Consider the following 19,173-nt stretch of genomic DNA (forward strand, 5'->3'; position numbering starts at 1 on the left):
CGTAGGTGAAAATAAGAAGCAGGTTATCACGCATAACTGCATTACTATGCACATACCTTGAAAACACGGGCAAAATCAGCACACAATTGTATTATTCCAAGTTTCCGTACACCGATTCATTCACTGACTGATTCACTGCACAGCAGCCATATTGGCCGAATGTTATTATAAGTGTACGCATGCGTGGAGGATCTAGGAGGCGTGCACGTGTAGCATCATAATAAATGTGAGATGCAGATGTAATAGGGAAGTGACAAGAGGAACTGAGTCTCCTGTGAGTTGGCACTTCCGCAATAAGAGTACTTTATTGCCAATAATATAGTCAGTTCAGAAATACTCCAATAACATTGATATCTCTGTTAGAATCAATCCCAGAACCCACTGTTGTTAGACTTGTCACGTTAAGATGAGGTTAAAAAAAAAAAAAATATCTACCAATCAAAAAAGTAATGCCTAGCTCCCACAGGTGAGCGTATTAAACTGACCTTCTTGGATTAAAAAGAAAAGAAAAGAAAAAGAAATCACAAACAATGAAAGAAAGAAAATTCACAGAAACATGGATGAAGTCTGACTATCATCCAAGCTTGATAAACATACCAATATCTCTTGGAGACACATCAGAGAGGTAAACACAGCAAAAATATAAGTCGGATAGATATAGATAGGTGGATAGATACATTATCTGCTTACATAGGCCTACATGCATAATTTCCAGACACAGACAGACCAACCGAGAAATAGACAATAAAAGATAGCACTTATGAATTTATGCACTGCAATAGTTAAATCAGGATACTGATTATATTAAACTGTAAATACGTCATTATGCTTCCAGTATAATGTCGCTGCGATACTGATAACTTTCGATCCATGAATCGCATGCCGTGGGTTGTTGTTCAATAACAATTCAACCGCAACTAAGATCATGATCACGTCCAGGGAATTTCCGAGAATGATCTTCATGTCACGTTATACAGTCCGCCTAAATGGCGTGAATATTTATAACAGTAGGTAAACAAGCCGCGATATCATTATGGTGTTTGAAATCAATTAAATTATGAGAAGAAAACAAACAAACAAGTAAGCAAGCAAACGACAATTTTTGTTCAGGCACAGTATAGTATGGGCCTATATGCTTCTTGCATGCAGTTAGGCCCTATAGAAGAAAAAAAAACCTGTTTTTATGTCCACATAATCGTATATAGTAGCCCGTAAAACCTAGAAAAGTATCTTATTCTTGTCACAATTCTGACCTGAGTAGAAATGAAGAACCAATGTTCCTTTACGATTATGAGAAGTGAATATATGATTTATTTCGTAAAATTTCTTAGGATTCGTGTAGTCATTAATATGTGTGGTTATCGGTCCATTTTGAAAGATACATTTCGAATGAATTTTCAACTAAGATTGCATAATAATTATAAATACGGTATATGGGGTTGCCAACAATGTCCTATCTTAGGATCATTATGAGATAACACCGCATGACCCACATCCTATAGGCCTGCCTGATATTTCGAGCAGTACCTACATCTCTAGAGGCGACCAAATGATTTATAACTTTATTCACTTATATAGGGAATTTGATAGCATAGAGAGCAAGAGGACATTTTTTCCCACTTTTCTATTGCATTCGTTGTTAAACTGCTTTTAGACGAGTTGGTTTTAACATTGATTTCATCGTTTTTTAGTTGACCACGCTGGTGCCATGGTTTGCGTTAATAATCCCTATGGTTTCAGTGTATATGCTGCAATTCATTTTCATTCTTGAATTCTCAGCCCAGACTATAACCGACGAGAGAAACTTAATTTTCTTGTCATTTAAAGAAACTCAAAGAAAAAAAAAGAGAATCAGCAAACTGTTGACTGAATGTCAATTGGAGGCTTGTGAGACGATGACATCATTAATCTAACTCCATTTTTTTTTTCAATTCTAATGAAACCTTCACAATTTCTCCAATTGGTTTACACGTAGTCATCTTACACTACTTTATGTACATGCCTATACAAATTTTCTTAAGTCAATTTTGACACTCAATAGAAGTTGCATGAACGGTTGTTCACTTTAAAAGATGGATCGTCCATTATATCGAGATGTACCTTTCTTATCGAAACTCCCGTGAGAAAAGCAACAAGAATATCATGATTGCGATAATAGCAATAATATTGCGTGATAAAAACAACAATAGGAACAGGTGAGTCTCAATAAATTCTATCTGATTGTTGTAGACTTAGATATTGGTGCTTGCAAGATGAGTGACAGATAATATCTTTATGTTTGATGAAATGAAATAAAATTAAATTTTTAATGCTGGTCATGTCGGATAACTGTAGTTATCTTTTTAAATTCAGTTCAGGTCATAGGTCAGTTTCGAAAGTTCACTTCACAGCCGAGGCTGAACTATGTGTCATCATTAAATTACCCTGAGCATCAGCATTCGTTTACATGCAATGTATTACATCGAGAATCTTTGATTATGTATTACCATCGTCCTTATCATTTTCACACCCCTTAGCACCCTTCATACGCATTTCACGGTGAATGTAATGTGTACAGATATGAGCGAGAATATTGTATAGTTTGTTTTTGTTTGTTTGTTTGTTTGATGCTGTCTTTCATGAATGTGCCCCATTTGATCACTATCTTGAAATCATGTGAAATTATTTCCTACACTTAAAATGTAGCCATTGTAGGAACTGAAAAATTTTCGAGTGAGGAAACGCTCGGCATTTTCTTTTGTTCTAGAGACTCGTCGTCGTTGCAGTATACTAGGAAGTGATAATATTAAATTTACTCTCAATTATTCTTTAAATAGAAATTACGTGTTTCGTATGACGAATGAACACCAAAATTATGACCAACGCCAAGATGAAAAGCTTATAAGCATTTGTCATGATTTTCTTAGAAAGGGGGTTCACTTAGTAAGTAGGAAGAAAAGAAAATATGAAATATCATAAATCTGAATCTGTCACTGATTCAGAGATTCAAGGATAATTTCAAGTGCTTGTTTCCACACAAGTAGGCCTATACCTCGATAGTGATGTTATAATATGCAGGGTATAGCTAGCTGTGCAATCTTTTGGTTTCATTTATTCGATTTCAGTCATCTATTCTATTCTACTTCTTGAGTCACGCTTGTATGTTTTGTGCTGCTCGTCGTTGTTTAGACAAGGGTTTTATTTTGACCATTTTTTACAATAGCACTTTTCCAAGCGTGTATGAAAAAAAAAAACATGAACACAGAGGGCGCGCGTGCATAAAGACAAACGTCGCAGCAGAGTCTGCACCACTGATCTGTACCGAAGGAGATCAACTTACAGTCTGCACCCTTCTGACTGACGGCATCCCCACCCCTGAAATCCATGAAATTTCGGCCAAATGTTAGACAATTGTAAGCCGTGGTGTCCCTTAAACAAGGTGAGCGAGTCAAACCATACCTCGCATTTCCTGTCCGTCAATTTGTCCACTCCAATCCTCTGTAAGCACGGAATAATTGCCTACACAGCTTTTGTCACTGATCCTCATTCAAGTATAACAATACCTGTCACACCGTTTTACATCCGAAGTGAATCAATTGAAACACTGTACATTATAAAGCAGAGTGATCACTAATGATCCTATATAGGAAAGAATCGAATGCGATTGTCTACTTGAAGTGTGCGGCCGTTGATTAGGTGATCTACCTCCTCCTGATCTTTAGAGACAGGATCATTGTTCTTCCTTGATTGAGTTCTTGATCCTGTTGTTCCCGCCAGTCAGTCAATCTGTGTCGGTCGTCTGCTCGCCAAGCTTTTGTCGCGCTTTCAATAGTCTTAATCACAGCAGTATTGGTGATCTTTTGTCTTCCGACGTTAACGACCCGTGATCCTATTGAAGTGACTCCTCATCCTTGACCTTTCATTATATCATCCTCCTGACGGACGGGATGGACTGCTTAAGGTGAAGTGCGATTCTTTAAAGTGGAAGTCAACTTGTGCACCTAGCAACGATGACACAACCCACCCAGATGTCGATGAATGTTGGAAGGACCGCGCGCATTCTCTCGCTGGCGAGTTGCACAGTTACCTTGAGAGACACGGAGAGAGTGTGCTCAATTTCTTCTCTCTGTGCATTACAATCAGTTAATTTACATATGCAGAATTTTTAGAAGTTCCGGGAATATTTTGTTTTCTGGCTTCGTTGATCTAAAGAACAAAGTTAGAGGAGTTTCCAGTGGACTATCATCAAGGTAAGACGAAGTACTCTGTATAAACTGTTTCACCACTGTTGAAACAAACTGTTTTTTGTTTTTTAAATATAGACTTCTGTCAACTATGCAAATATGCATGATAAAAGACTTTTTGCTCGTTTTTCTTTCAGTTCGCAGTGTCACTTCAGGATGCTAGTATCTATCAAAATATCGAAACTTTCTTACATTCTATGGACGTGACTTTAATGTAAGTCAATCGATTTTACGTTGACTCCTTTGATGACATCATTCTGTCTTCAGGTAAAATATGGTGTATACTACTAATAGTAAATTCATCAACAAAATCAAAGCGTGTATATAGGACCAATGTGACTTGCGAAGGGGGAAACAAATGAAGAGTTTTATCGCAAAACAAACTAAATCCATTCTTGTTAAGTTAAGATATTTGTGATTAAAGCTGCTAAAAAAACAAAGAAAATATAGTCAGAAAATACAGGATATTTTTAATCGTAACTTCTAGAATATTCCTTGTTATGGTACAAGTGAGGTATACTGGAAAGATTTAACTTTGCTCTATCTGACAATGGGCTTACTTTGAAATGTTTCAAATTGGCGCTTAGACCATTTTGCAATAAAACTCTTCAAATAACCAAATTAAAAGAAAAAGAGGAACAAGAAGCAGAAAAGTGAACAATAAAGCTGATAGAATGCCCATAATAATGCTTCAGAGCCAAAGAAAATGGTCATGAGAAATCGGCAGAAATATTTTCTAAATATCAATGACTTGTCTGTATTTCAGTTACTTTCTTGAATTTTGATTTGTGTTTGTCGATCCATATTTTGTGTACATGCATGTAGGCCTACTCTTTATTACTCTTCATACTTCATATTTCCAATTCATGAAATATGTGCAATAGCATCCTTTTTGGTGTGTGTATCCTCTGTATTCATTTCATATATTATAGGTTTCCACACAAATCATACAGTGTTATGCTTACAACATCCATCAATGACAATGTAAAGTGACACAAAAATTATAAGTTATAAGTTCAGTATATACAAAAAGCATTTACATAGCACAAAATCATTTGAAATTATTCTCAAGGGTACATTCATGACGGATGAATAAAATTGTGTGTGGAGGGAACCCACATAATCATTTAATGATTATGGACATAAATTGAATCGAATGAAATTGACATCGATTGCGATCGGTGTATAACAATCCGAAAATTCAAGAAACTTGAAACGAGATCGTAATGTGCCTATACAGCGTCGTGAATGCACTCATTGGTAGTTGGTTACGGAACAGTGCTGAGCTTTGTGGATCTTCCATTCTTATGCCCTGCTTTGTTGTTATTTTTTTCTCTCTCACAAAGTTATAAAAGAAGTGAAATCTTTTCGAAATGTATACATATTTGTGCGTATGTTCTATAGTATGGCAACTATAAATATTGTATTATTATGCATTTCATTGGCTTTGAAGTTCCATGCTCCAAGACGCTCTTTCATAGAGTTTTGATTTCGCGACAAAAGAAGTCGTTCTTAATTTAAAGGGACTGTACAGTACTGGTTGAGCTGGGGATTCATCTTTTGAACATTCCTAAGTGAGATGATGAAAAGCCTCTTATGAAATATGAAAGAGTATGTAATTTTAAGAAGGATTCAACGTTTATTTGATGAAAATTTGTTTTCAAATGGCTGAGATATCCAAAAAAGTGCTAATAATAAAAGGCGACATGCCCCAACTTTATTAGTATCTCTTTGTTTCACCTTGTTTTTGGATATCTCAGCCATTTCAAAACCGATTTTCATCGAATAAACTTTTGATACCCCTTAGAATTGCATGCTCTTTGACATCTCATAGAGTGGTTCCTGAATATCTCGCAAAACTTTAAAAGCTAAATCTTCACCTCGACCAGAACTGTACACACCCTTTAACAGAAGTACTTCAGAGGAAACATAAAGGTCCTTTATGGTGCTTGCTGGTGATATTGTAGGAAGCATTATTTTTAAATGTTCTTGTTATGAATGCCCCATGACTGAAAAAGGGAGAATATAAGTATCTCATAAGAGTTCACATTAACCATCTTTGGCAAATTTGTGATCAGTTTTATCCAACAAGTTCGGTGCTTGAATGTTAAATCTTTTGGATTAAAGTAATTGGCCGGAATGCTTGTGAGCATTTTACTTTTAATGCATTCTTTTTTGTTCTGATTTTCTTCGCGTGTCCTGCTCTTCGCACAGTGAATAATTGCTGCCGAGAGTATTGAAAAGGGCAACGAACTGCTGCTTGCAGTCTGTTGTGATTTAGGAATGATGCATACTTATTTAACAGATCTGAACCATATTTTCAGAGCAATTGATTAACACCTGCAATGGAACACAAAGCTTCGCCGCGGCACAGAGCATGGGTACAAAGGAGAAGTTATGGTTTCTTCTATCATATAACACTTCCCCACTTACTGCCAAGGGTGTAATTCGAACAGCTGATTATGCAGTAAAAAAAATGAAAATAATTATATTCCCCAAACACTGGCACTGGTCCGACGGTCCCTGGCCAGGACATAACAATCACTGTCAGACTAGTAACTTTTTTTTTCCGGGAATTTACTATCCAAAAAAAAAAAAAAAAAAAAATGGCGGGAAAAAACAAACAAACTAGGTACCTTTATTGGACCGACGGACAGGTCAGACCAGTAGAAGAAATGGATTAGTGTGCAGCCTTGCCTAAGATTTGGTAACTCATTCATGTTCAATTATGTTCGTTTTGTGGTGTCCACTTTCCTCCCTATAGATGCCTCTCGCTGCAGAACCGGTTAATTTCAATTGGAACCCGTCAACATCGAGCTGTGGCTGCCTTCGTGACAGGGAAAGTTTCACTGGAGAATTCTTTCAGAAGATTCGGGAGACAAAAACAACTCTCGATCGAATTTACCTCTCCTCGCTGTCGAAACCAGCTCACTTGACCACCGTCCATGACTACGAAGAATGGGCGCGAAAGAGCGGGAGGAAAGACGAGATGAAACATCGCCGATCGCAACTGTCTTCGAAAAAGACCCGACCCTCGAAGTTGTCAAGTAAGTGCCGTCCGCTCGGCATCTCTGATGAGAAAATCAAATCGGCCCTGAATTGCAGCCTGTGGGAAGACAGGAAGGACAAGGTCTGTAAGTTGCCCCATCCGTTGGCCAGGGTGCAGTGTTACGATCTCAGCGATGACTACGTCATCGACAAAGACCGAACTAGGCTCGACTACAGTCGCGACAGCGCCAAGGTATGGCGAGTGATGCGGGAGGAGATTCGGCAGCAAACCAACCAGAGGTTGACGAAGGGCAAGTGCGGAAGCGTTCTAATCAGACGACAGACAAGGCAAAAAGTTCGTTCACTCTCATCGTCGAACGAGGACGAAACGAGCTGCGAGGACAATGCTCACGAAAACGACGTCGAGATAACATTAGAACAAACACGCTCAGAGAGCAACGGAAGAACGGTGACGACCTTCATCGACAAACAGAAAATCGCATTCTCCAAAATAAAGAAATCTGGCGTGGTCAAAAGCAACACTATAGATTACCGCTTGCCGAAGTTGAACGCCGCGCCGATCAAAGACAGGACCAACATTCCCATCGAAAAGACGCCCAAACTTCCACAACTTGGCAACTGCAAGAGATCGCGACAAGAGAAAAAGAAGAGAAAGAAAGGCGGAGAACAGCTTAACCAAACGTCCTTGGACAAAAGAGATTGTGCAGAGAAGTCAAAAGAGGACGGAAAGATTGTGGAAGTTACGTCGAATTCAGAGACAGACAATATCGCGTCGCCGAAACTCGACGAAGTAACAGAGAAATTGTCAGAGATTACCAAGGTCAAAAGTAAGAGAACGCACCGACCAAAGATCACATGCAAAAGGGTTCCAGACGACGCCAACTTCGTTGACTATCCGTTCTTGAAAATGGGTTTAGACACGGATTCTGAATCGGATGAAGAATGTCTGTGCGATTACTGTCTCGGAATGACTTCTGAAGTGCCGAAAACACAGCCGAGGCCTATCAAGTCTATTCTGTCACCACGGCAACGCCCTAGCGGTTCCGCAAGAAGCAACAAGAACGTGAGCTTCCAGCAGGACGGTCTGGAGGATGTGCGACTCATCACGCCTCTAGCTATTCGCAACGAGAACATGAAACGGTACGAGGATGAAGAGCGCCGGGAACGACTGAAACAGCAAGACATGAAAAGGCGGCAGCGGAGAGCTGCTATTCTCGCAAGGAGGAACAAAGCTGCGTACAAAGGCTTAGAGCTGATGGCCGGCGAAACGTCGTCCGCCACTAGGACAGACGGTGAATGCGGCTCCCAAACTGCAACACGTGATGAAGATTGTGTGAAAGAAGGCGATCCATGTACAGAAGAACGCACCGAGTCATCCGACAACAAGCTCAACGCAGAGAGAAAAGAAGCCAGTAGCGATCTTTACAACAGCAGTATCGACAAAACCTCGGAATCCAGCACGCAATATAATGCACCCTCAGACGATTCAAGTGACATTCCGCTTAATTCCAGTCCAGAATTAAAAGAAGTTCCCGCCCTTCTACTCGACCCACAAGAACACGGTCGTCTATATGAAGACATAGTTCTCGAAGAAGGGGATGGACATGTAACGGTTGCCCAACTCGGTCATCGGATCAAAAGCATTTTTGATCGAGAGCCCGTCGTTAGAGATCGTGATAGCAACTCGCCTGCCGAATCCGCTCGAGTTCATGCGAACGATGGCGAAATGGTGTTAAAAGAACGCGAGCACAGTGAATCGAGCGACGACGACATGAAAGGAGGCGCCTTCGTGACCAAGTGCGTGGTTTGGAATGAAACCTCTGATTCAACGAACACATCTCGGTCTGTCACTCCGCTCCCTCAGGTAGAGAGGCAGGATTTGTCCGAGTTTATCCTGTCTATGAAAGACTGCAGATATATTCGGTGGAGCAAAAGTTACATGGACATGTTGGAAAAACTCGGCGAATAGATTATTTCCAAAGTCTTTCACGTGAAGATTCGATTTTACTTCAGTGACATCGATCGTTGACGCAGTGATATGTGATTCACCGTTAACCGCCTTGTGTATAGATTTCATGTGGTGCTTATTTCATCTATGGATATCATTATCATGATTGATCTCTGCAGTCATATCATTATCATTAATCATTCACATTGTCGTTTTATTATTATCATGATCGATATCCAAAGATTTGAAAATTACACTGCCCATATTCAATTGAGATGTAGCACAAAAAAAAAATGACTCTGTATAATTTCGTTGTTGGTGTTTTGTGTCATGTAAAGAACGAGTATGACAGTAAGTATGAAGACCCTATTATAGAGTGTGGGTGTTCTAGCTGTGTTCAATATTCTGTTTTGTTGTTGTTGTTGTTGTTGTTTTTAATGTTTTCTTTTGAGTTTCTCCTGAATTCCGATCAGGACTATACTGAGCCTTCAAAGTAGATCAAGGTGAACGGCCTGAAAAAAAGAGAAAACGGCAAAAACACTAAGCAAGCAAGCAAGCAAACAAACAAACAAACAAAATCGTATCTATTTGTCAGCTATTCTTTTAATAAATAGAAGATGTTTTAAACTGCGATACGTCATGTGGAACTTTTAAATTTTGTGTGTATAATGCATTTAAATTCTCAATCAATTTGCACATTTCAAAGCTTGTTTTCAGCTCTTCAATGATCTGATTGATGGTGATCAGTTTAGATGACTATACTTTGAACGATAAATCAGGCAAAAGGAACAGAAGAAATAATGTTATCACAATGACATTATAGGATGTCACACAACGCTGTGGAATATTTACATGTCTCTTGCGCTTTTACGCAGTTATTATATTATGTCATGTCCACATTAATGTAAATGAGAAAAAGTGATCATGCAATTTCCCTTCAGGTCTCTCATTGATCTGGGTACAGGCTTATTCTAACGCATACAGTTATTGGAGAGTTGTAAACATTAAGCAACTATGATTTTCCTGGGGTTAGAATTAGTTATCGACTAAAATATTACCATTTGATGCAATTTCCGCTTTACATCAGTTTGATAGCAGTGAGGCGATGTCATTATCAATTTGTATGATAATACAAATTTTTGGAATTATTATGCCAGAGGACCAATATGTTTCTTAATCTCTTTCCTGAAAATACACACTATGTTGATGTAACCGATGCATTGGAAGTCGCCTAATTAAAAGGTTCGCTGACATTATTACGAATACATTCGAGTCAATTATTTCTGTTTAAAAAAAAACGTGCGTATGCATGACATTTTGTGTGTGTGTGTGTGTGTGTGTGTGTGTGTGTGTGTGCGTGCGTGTGTGTGTGCATGTGTGTGCGTGTGGGAATATTTTTTGCCCATTGTGACCAAATGATGAAATGTTGTTACTGTGTATAGTAATATCACTTTGAATTTATGTCTTTGGTATTATGAATGGAATTTAATTAATATCGTTTAAAGGGAAAAAGAGTTTGCATGTGTGTGTGTGTGTGTGTTTGAATGTATAAAAAGGATCGAAGCGATGGGATGTAGGATGGGTGTAGAAAAATTCGTATCGTAAGAGACCATTAAAATTTGCTGAGAATATACATTGTGGTCAAGTATACAATGGCACACACACACATACACACCACACACACACACACACTATATATATATATATATATATATATATATATATATATATATATATATACATATATATATATATATATATATATATATATATATACATATATATACATATATATATATATATATATATATATATATATATATATACAGAAGTATTGGAACAATCACGCGGTTGACTGCAGGTTCATTTGTATTTATTGCAACTCTGAGTTTCATGCAACCTCCATGAGGTGCAATCATCTGGCAATTAATGTAACCGCGTGAACTTGTTCCAATACTTCTGTCTAAAGCTCTTCTTTTGAGGATATCGAGCACTCTTCATAGTAGGATAGAATCACCAAGTGTATATATAATATATATATAAACATACATACATATATATATATATATATATATATATATATATATATACATGTATATATATATATATAGTGTAGTAGGATGATGCTGATATATTTGCCGAACGCTTCTGTCATCTTGGGAAGAATGATATAATTAAGACAATGAAGACAGTAGATGTCGCACGATGCTGGCTGGTGATAGAAGCTATCTCTATGCGTGTACACATGGAAACAACATCTCTCAAATATTTCTCTATATACACATATAATTAACAATTATCAAAAAGATGAGTTTTTAACACAGATTTGAATTTATCAAAATCTGTAATGCATCTAATACTGAGAGGGAGATCATTCCATAATGATGGTGCCATTTTCCAAAAGCCCTATCACCAAATGTCTTAGATCTGATACTTATTTCAGAGAGGAGATTTTTTTTCTTTTTTTTGAGCGCATATTACGACTGGAATGATATTGCTCGATGAATTCACTAAGGCATGCAGGTGCATTCCCATGGAAACATTTGAATATAAGGGCCAAAATTTTAAACTTAATACGAGCCCTTGTCGGCAGCCAATGAAGACTACGAAAGATGGGAATTCACACTGATAAATTTCCTTTTGCGTGGTACAAGTCTTGCGGCTGAATTTTGTATCCGTTGGAGTCCTTTCAGCTGGGAGTCTGGAACTCCAATCCCATAAGCAAACCATTATTATTATCCAAATGACTAAAGATAAACGCACAGGAATATCACAAACATTGACGTATTTAAGTTGTTGAAGACTTGTTACGAGATCTTACCTACACAACTTCAGTTTTCTCAAGATTCAATTCTAAACCATTTTGCAGAGACCAATCTTGAATTTTACCTAAGCGTGATTAAACCTAACCAATCGCTGCATCAGAATTGGTACTTTTTGGCAATGAAAGATAAATCTGAGTATCATCAGCATATGTAATCTTACTTATACCACACTTCTCAATTACATCCTCGGCCTCTAACGGAGCTGTGTACATTATGAAACACAGTGGTCCCAAGACAGAACCCTGAGGATCTCCTTGTCTGAAAACATAAGGGGCAGATGCAGTACCATTGATTGACACACTCTGCGTTCGGTTGCTAATCAAAATAATGCAATACCAACAATTCCATAAGTTGACGACAGACGATGGAGCATGATGTTATGGTCAATAGTGATCGAAGATTGGTATAGTGTGATTGTTAGTCGCCACGAATTCACACAAGCAAACTGGTCATGGGATAATCAGTGATTGCAGGCATACTGACAGTATGAAAAAATAGAAACTGAGTTTGTTTTCCACGCAAGTATAAGACTGCATGATCCAAAATAAAAAATAAAGAAAGAAGGAAAGTTTCATATAAACTCCCAGGTCTATTTAGAAAGCAGGAAAGTTTTTTTAAAAAGAGATAGTCACATCATTAATTTGTTCAGAACCTACATGTATGCACACTAAATAAAGCATCCACCAAATAGAACCTTTAATCTGTGCCGATACCAATTATACGCAACACATGTTTGTGCTGTTGGTTCATATTCACAGAGGAGGAGGATGAGGAAGGGAAGAAGAATAGGAAGAAGAAGAAGAAAATGAAGAAGAAGTTAAGAAGAAGGAAGAAGAAGGAGGAGGAGAAGAAGAAGGATGGGAAGGAACATGACTGTAGGCCTACGTGTCAGTATCAAAGCCTGTGGAAGATACAACATAAGAGAAGGAAAGAGACTCTAGAGTAGTTTTACTCAGTAAAAGCTGACCTTCTTTCTGGCACCGAGCGGTTGACCTTCACGGGAGGGGAGGGGGAGCAGTAAAACCTTCAGTCAAACCTGTCTGTAGTATAGTGGCCATCCAAGGGAAACGGAAAAATGGCCGTTATGGACAGGTGGCCGTTATAGACAGGGTCTTTGACGTGGTTTTTCTCTAAGTGGGAATTGCTTTTAGTGGCCGTATGTACGGCAAGTGGCCGCTATAGACAGGTGGCCGCGAATCTTGATCCCCATACATTAGCATCAAGGCGGAGATGCGCAAGGCTATCTTCCTATACTAGTACTTCAAAGTGGTCAGGGGGTTGATACCAGCCCTCCCTGTAAATGATTTCCTCAGACCTACAAGACCAAAAAGACAAATAAAAGCAAAGAAATTTACTGGGTTTGAGGCAGCTAACCCAGTAGAAAGGCAAGTCACAAATCATAGCAAGTGTTTTGTTGTTGAAAGTTCAAATACAGATCAGTATAAGAACTCCTTTTTTTGTTGAAACAACGGTGGACTGGAATCATCTTCCAGGCACCATAGCAACCTCCCAAACAGTAGCAATCTTCAAGGCTGCGGTCGGGGACCAGTTTCTTTAGTACCAGTAATTTTCATCAGCCCTCTCTCTCTCCGGTGCACTATACCACAGCGGTCCTGCACAGTACACATCCAGATCCCGTGCCAGATCCAGATCCAGACAGATTTGACTGTACATAGCTAGCTAGTCCTCAGCATATTAAAAGTATTACCGACCAAAACATATTGCATGCAGGCTGCGAAGGAGACTAGTTTGGTGCTGCAGGTGACCTGTATTGTAATCTATGACGTCCACGTCAGATCAGCTTAGTTGATGCCTGGTTTGACTCTGATTCAGGTAAGCGTTAAATTTTGTGTGACACGACGGGGAAGTGGACCCTTGTTGCATCTTGTCAAGCATACTGTCATAAACAACAAAAGGGATGTGGACGCTATACTAGCACGGATGAAAAACTGCCCTCACCCCAGTCTTCGAAAGTGTAGTCCCAGTAATCGTAATTGATGTAAGCTGAGTTGGCTGAACTTCGTGATCGTGTAAACTTCACTCACGGTCGATCTGAGGTCTAGCTAGTATCACTAGGTACGTTACTGAATCGAGGGCCCGTTACTGAACGTAAAGTGCGCTCCTGAGACACGTAGAAGTGTTTAAAAGGCACAACATATGGAACGATGGTTCGGATCCTAGCCAGTGGAGAAATCGTTGCTGATGATGATCCCCGTGCTCAAGCAGCCCGAAGAAACGAATCGTCCTCTTCATCAAGACGAATGCCAATGGTAGGATCGCTAGTCCATTCTCTTTTGACTCTAGTTTAAGTGGTAACTTAAACAAACACAAACACACACACACAACCAAAAACAAACAAATGGACAGTAGTTGTGGTTTCTCTAATGATGAATCTGTGTGTGTGAAATTTATGTTGACTTGACGGTAAAATTTGACAGTGTTGTTGAGCAGGTGAGAAAAAAACAAACAAACCAAAAAACAAACAACAGATCCAGGATCAAGATGACGTGGATAAAGGATTTATTGCAATTTATATTTACATTATTAGGAGAGCATGACTGCACTACCCTTGCTGTTGCACATGGATTCCTCTAGCTATTTACTTTAGTTTTAGACCAATATACAACTGACTTAATTTAAATATCTTGATGTGTAAAGAAAATTCCATAAAAATAAGAATAATTCAAGACAGTCCTGTGTGAACCTAATTTGAAGAAATGCCATTCAGACAGTATATTCATTTGGCTTTTTACCATGTGGAAAGTACTGTATGCCTTTCCACCCATCCTCATTTGAAGTTGTGGTTTACTCCCTGTTTGTTTCAATTCTCTCAGGGACGTATCCGTCATGATGAAGACCAGGGGCCGGAGGGATATGGTTACCAAGGAGGAGAAGGAGGAGGAGGAGGCGTAGGAGGACAGCAGGTGTCCATCTTCCAGGTTCTAAACCAGAAGCTTCTCGATGCGGGCATTCCTCGATGGAACCTCGGCTCCACCACCATCGAGCCCATCGTTACCGTCGGTTTCGTCCTGGCCGGACTCCTGCTCGGTATGAGAGGATTGCTACTTGGTGCCATACTCCTCGCCGCCGTCAAGTTCAGCGGAGGAGGGGGAAGTGGTTCGGGAGGGGGAGCCGCTGGGAGCGGTGGTGGTAGTGGTGGTGGTGGCAGCAGCGGTGGTCGCACAGTGGGTGGAAGGACTACTGGGGGAAGAACCCTGGGTGGTAGGAGATGAAGTGGCAAATTACTATGGAGCGAGACTGCTGAGTGGATTCCAGTCAAATTGTGATGATCATTAAATCCATTGCCTGTGAGAGCCTGTCGGGTCTTGTGCAAAATCTGCTAGGAATGCAGAATTGTGCAGGGAAGGGGTCAAAGGGAGTTTCCATCCTGATATCATATTACTATGTGTGAAAAAAAAGAAGAAAAATCAGGGAAGGAACTGTTCAAAACTTTAAGAAAAAAAGAATCAGACTCATAAAACAAGATTATGAACTGTTTTAACATTTAGAGAGCAAGACAAATTAGCAACTCTGTATCATGTGGTGTTGAGTAGCTCTGTATCTGGTTTGTACACAATAAGTCACCAATTTTAATTTTTTTTTCTACTGCTATTTTGTTTTTGTTTTGTTTCCAGACATGCTCTGTGGTATATGAAGAGTAATAGGTTTATGCATGTCCTCCTCGGCAAAAAAGTTCTGTCCGTGCCCAAATATTTGACAGAAATGAAAATCAGGGAAATTTACACTAAGTGAAGAACATATATAGTACAAAACATCATAATATCAACAATAAATGTCTCTTTCATTGTGTGTGACCCATCATGTCAGTTGCAGACTCTTGTGCAGAGCAATTTGTAATGTTTAACCCGTTGAGGACGGTTTGATTTTGCTTCAACACACATTTCCCATAGACACCTGCCCGAGTATACTCGGGACTCGTCCTCAACGGGTTAAAAAATTAGACATGTAATGCATGTTAAAGTGGACATTGCAAAGCCCTGCTGTGGATCGAACATCACAAGTCTAACTGAGCTTCATGTGTGTATGTTGGATTTCCGCGCTGCCTTGTAGAGACACCAAGAATGGATGGTTGAAGAAAATGCCTGACGGTCAACAAAATGCAGTAGATTTTAGTTTCCTCTTTGGTAGGATGGCTAATGAAATTGCAGGACAAGTTTTACAAGAATTGTGAAGTACAGGGTGGTGTGTTTGAATGTTACCAGGATGAGTAGTATACTAGTACCAGTACTGTAAAAGCTGTTATTTTTTGCGAATGAGGAGGTCACATACATTTTCGCAAGAGGTTGTTTTCGTGAATTGACACCAAAGCTATTGTAAGTGCACTACTAGCCCAACTCATGGAAATATTTTTGTGTGTTGTTAAATTTGCGGTGCAACAGTGATTCACAAAATTTACAAAAATTAATTCCTCGCGAAAATAACAGCTTATATACAGTGCATACCAACCTTGTCTAGTGGATTTTTTTTTTTTTGTGGATTTAGAATTGTGTTCCTATTTTTGTGAACACCTGCCAGCAGAAATGTGAAGGATGCTGGTGAAATTTCTTCTTGTGGAAATACTTTCTCCCTTTAATTCTGATTTATTGAATTTTAGGGCTGACTGGTATGAAATATGGATATAATACATTGCATGTAATATCTTGTGTACATCAGAATGAGATGTATGGTTTTGCCACATTTCTTTCAACTCTTACTTGTAATATTGCTAACAAGAATAAAGTGCTAGCAATTTTTCATCAGCAGTTTTGTAGTTCTCTGCCTGAATAGTTGCAGCTGAGGTGTTTAAATATAGAATCCCCCAGTGACACTGGTGCAGGCTGGGACTATGATTATGGTACAGTCATGTATCATATAAAGTGGATAAATGCATATGTTTCCTTTCATGTTTGGTATGCTAGTTAAAATATTCTCGTCCTACATTTGGTCAAAAGAAAATATGAGACATTAATCATATTTTATCTTTAAGGTCTTTGCTTGTGATTGGATAGCTGACAAATCACAAATCAACTCCAACTCTGTTTAAGACTGTCTAAAAAACAGAAATGGTGAATACTCAACCTTATTCTGATGAGAAAAATGTGTATTACTTGGCACTTGATGACTTCACTTTCATTGTTTGTGTAAAGCATACAGCAAGAGGCACACTCCACTAGCGGTCTACAGACAATTTATATGTTCACTTGTGAGCAGGCAGCAGGCCACTGTTTGTCGAAAACAGTGTCTTGTCCATCAGGAAGTATGTTTGGTGACAATGTGTCAAATATTTTTGTCATAGGTGATTGCTGTAGAATTGAACTACTACACATGTACTATCTTCTCGAGATCTCAGGTATGTGCAGTATGTGCAGTGTGTTAAACGAATAATGACTGCCACTATCGTTCAAGGTACAATGTAGATTACAAATCATTGTCATATTCATTGTCAGTCTGTGATTCTTGATATAATGTACCTAGGCCATGGCACATGTGCAAGAGTAATCTTTGCAAAAAAAAAAAAAAAAAAAAAAAAAAAAGAAGAAAAGAATCATAAAAAAAGAAATGAAAAGGGAATAAATTGCAGTGTGATCCTCAATGTAATGTATGAATGTGTTCAGTCCTAACTGCAGTGAACCGTGCCAGAATGTTCTGTGCCAAAGCGAACCATTCACGAACCAGAGAGCGATCCAGATGGTACAACTGAGATGGTGGCCTGGCTTGGAATGGTTCATGGAGCGTCAAGTCCCATGCGCCACAAGGGTATCTCTGGGGTGCGCTTACGTACAGTAGCTCATTCAAGTGAAGTTTTGCGCAAGCTTATGGAGCATTCATATGAAAAGATGGAATGTAAGCGCATACTGGGTACTGTACACGACATTTGTTTCGTAAGGTTTTCATTTTCGTGAATTTCATGACTTGCATGCTATTCATGAATTTAAAAAATGTGAAAATATTAACTCTGATCCTGACATGATTTTGAAGCACACACATACATTCTTCATTCAGTACTGCACTCCATGATCGCAAATTAAGCACTCACAAAATTGTCGCGTAATCTTAATTCACGAAATTTTGGACTCGCTAAATAAACTTGGTGTATACAGTATGTGGGCCCCTGTTGTTGGATGGTACTCTAGTGTACCTACTTGTGCAAAAGAATTTGTGTGTGCTCATAGTTTATTGGGTCAAATTCAACACTAGGTGAAAAATTGTATGACTAGTGTAAGAGTGAAATATTTTGATGAATAGTCAGGTAGATATTATTTCATTTCAGACAAGATGAATAAGAGCTGTTAAGGCAGTACCTTTTATGGAAATTTATGCATTTATACTTCAGAACTTTACGCTAAACATTTATCGCTAGGTATTTCAATGTGAATACATACAAAGTCAATATGGCACTGTTCGCACTGGCACAGTTGCAGTCAGTCCCATTTTTTGGCTCAATACGGTTTTCACTCTGGCATGTTCATGGCCACATCATGAGGTAGTCCTGCATTGCACTCTTCTTGGTACCGTTCATTCTGGTAGGTTCGCTCTGGAAGCATGTCAGTCCCAACCAGGGGTACACTCTCGACCGCTTTGAAAATTGGAACTGAATGCATCCTTTTGTGTACATGTACCTTACTGTACTTAGGGCGAATGATGCCGACCCCTCTTGGTTCGCCCCAGGTGATTAGCAGTAGTCAGGAAACAGTTTCAACCAGGCACATTGTGCCATACGTTTGAATAAATGAACTGCACTTGTGAAATGAGTATATTGGATTAAAATAAAGCAGAAACATGAATGTTACATTTTGTAAGTTTGTGAAACCTTTGTGCTACAAATGACCACACATGCAAATTATTGTCCCCGCGGAACGAGTTCGAGCAGGGGACTATGAAACGGGCTCCGTACGTGTGTGTGTCCGTGCGTCCGTGCGTCTGTCTGTCTGTCTGTCTGTCTGTGTGTCCGTGTGTGATCAAAATCTTCCAATTTGCTACTTCTCTGTCATTTATGAGCCAATTTTGATTCTGTTTGCTTTATATGATAGCACTACATGGGAGCTTTGAAACTTCTACACAGAATTTCAGTTGTGACCTTTGACCTTGACCTTTGACCTATATTGTACATTTTGCTACAAAATGCTACTCCTTCGCCATTTCAAACCCGATTTCGATTCCGTTTGCT

At 39.0% G+C, this 19,173-nt stretch overlaps 2 protein-coding genes across 2 annotated transcripts in view; one reads left to right on the top strand and one right to left on the bottom strand.

The window, feature by feature from the left end:
* The window catches only part of LOC139720557 (WD repeat and FYVE domain-containing protein 3-like), a 98,880-nt gene extending 98,719 nt beyond the window's left edge, over positions 1-161 (bottom strand). Inside the window, exon 1 of the mRNA XM_071631909.1 lies at positions 57-161. The gene's annotated coding sequence lies outside the window, so the exon portion shown is untranslated. The remainder of the gene's footprint in view (positions 1-56) is intronic.
* Positions 162-14,008: 13,847 nt separating this feature from the next.
* LOC139720558 (protein FAM241B-like) lies at positions 14,009-15,238 on the top strand. Its single transcript, XM_071631910.1, has 2 exons — positions 14,009-14,275; positions 14,840-15,238. The coding sequence occupies exons 1-2, from the start codon at positions 14,171-14,173 to the stop codon at positions 15,236-15,238; spliced, it is 504 nt and encodes a 167-aa protein (XP_071488011.1). The 5' UTR covers positions 14,009-14,170.
* The last annotated feature ends 3,935 nt before the right edge of the window (positions 15,239-19,173 follow it).

This window comes from Diadema antillarum, unplaced genomic scaffold (genome assembly GCF_040938485.1).
Source record: "Diadema antillarum isolate AM-2024a unplaced genomic scaffold, OU_Dant_1.0 scf00000129, whole genome shotgun sequence".
Classification (NCBI taxonomy): Eukaryota; Metazoa; Echinodermata; class Echinoidea; order Diadematoida; family Diadematidae; genus Diadema; species Diadema antillarum.

What these genes read in the sequence shown, in the direction of transcription:
- LOC139720558 (XM_071631910.1), top strand. Translation starts at nt 14,171, where the DNA reads ATGGTTCGGATCCTAGCCAGTGGAGAAATCGTTGCTGATGATGATCCC. An exon ending in CATCAAGACGAATGCCAATG is followed by an intron (nt 14,276 to 14,839) that starts GTAGGATCGCTA and finishes CAATTCTCTCAG; the next exon opens with GGACGTATCCGTCATGATGA.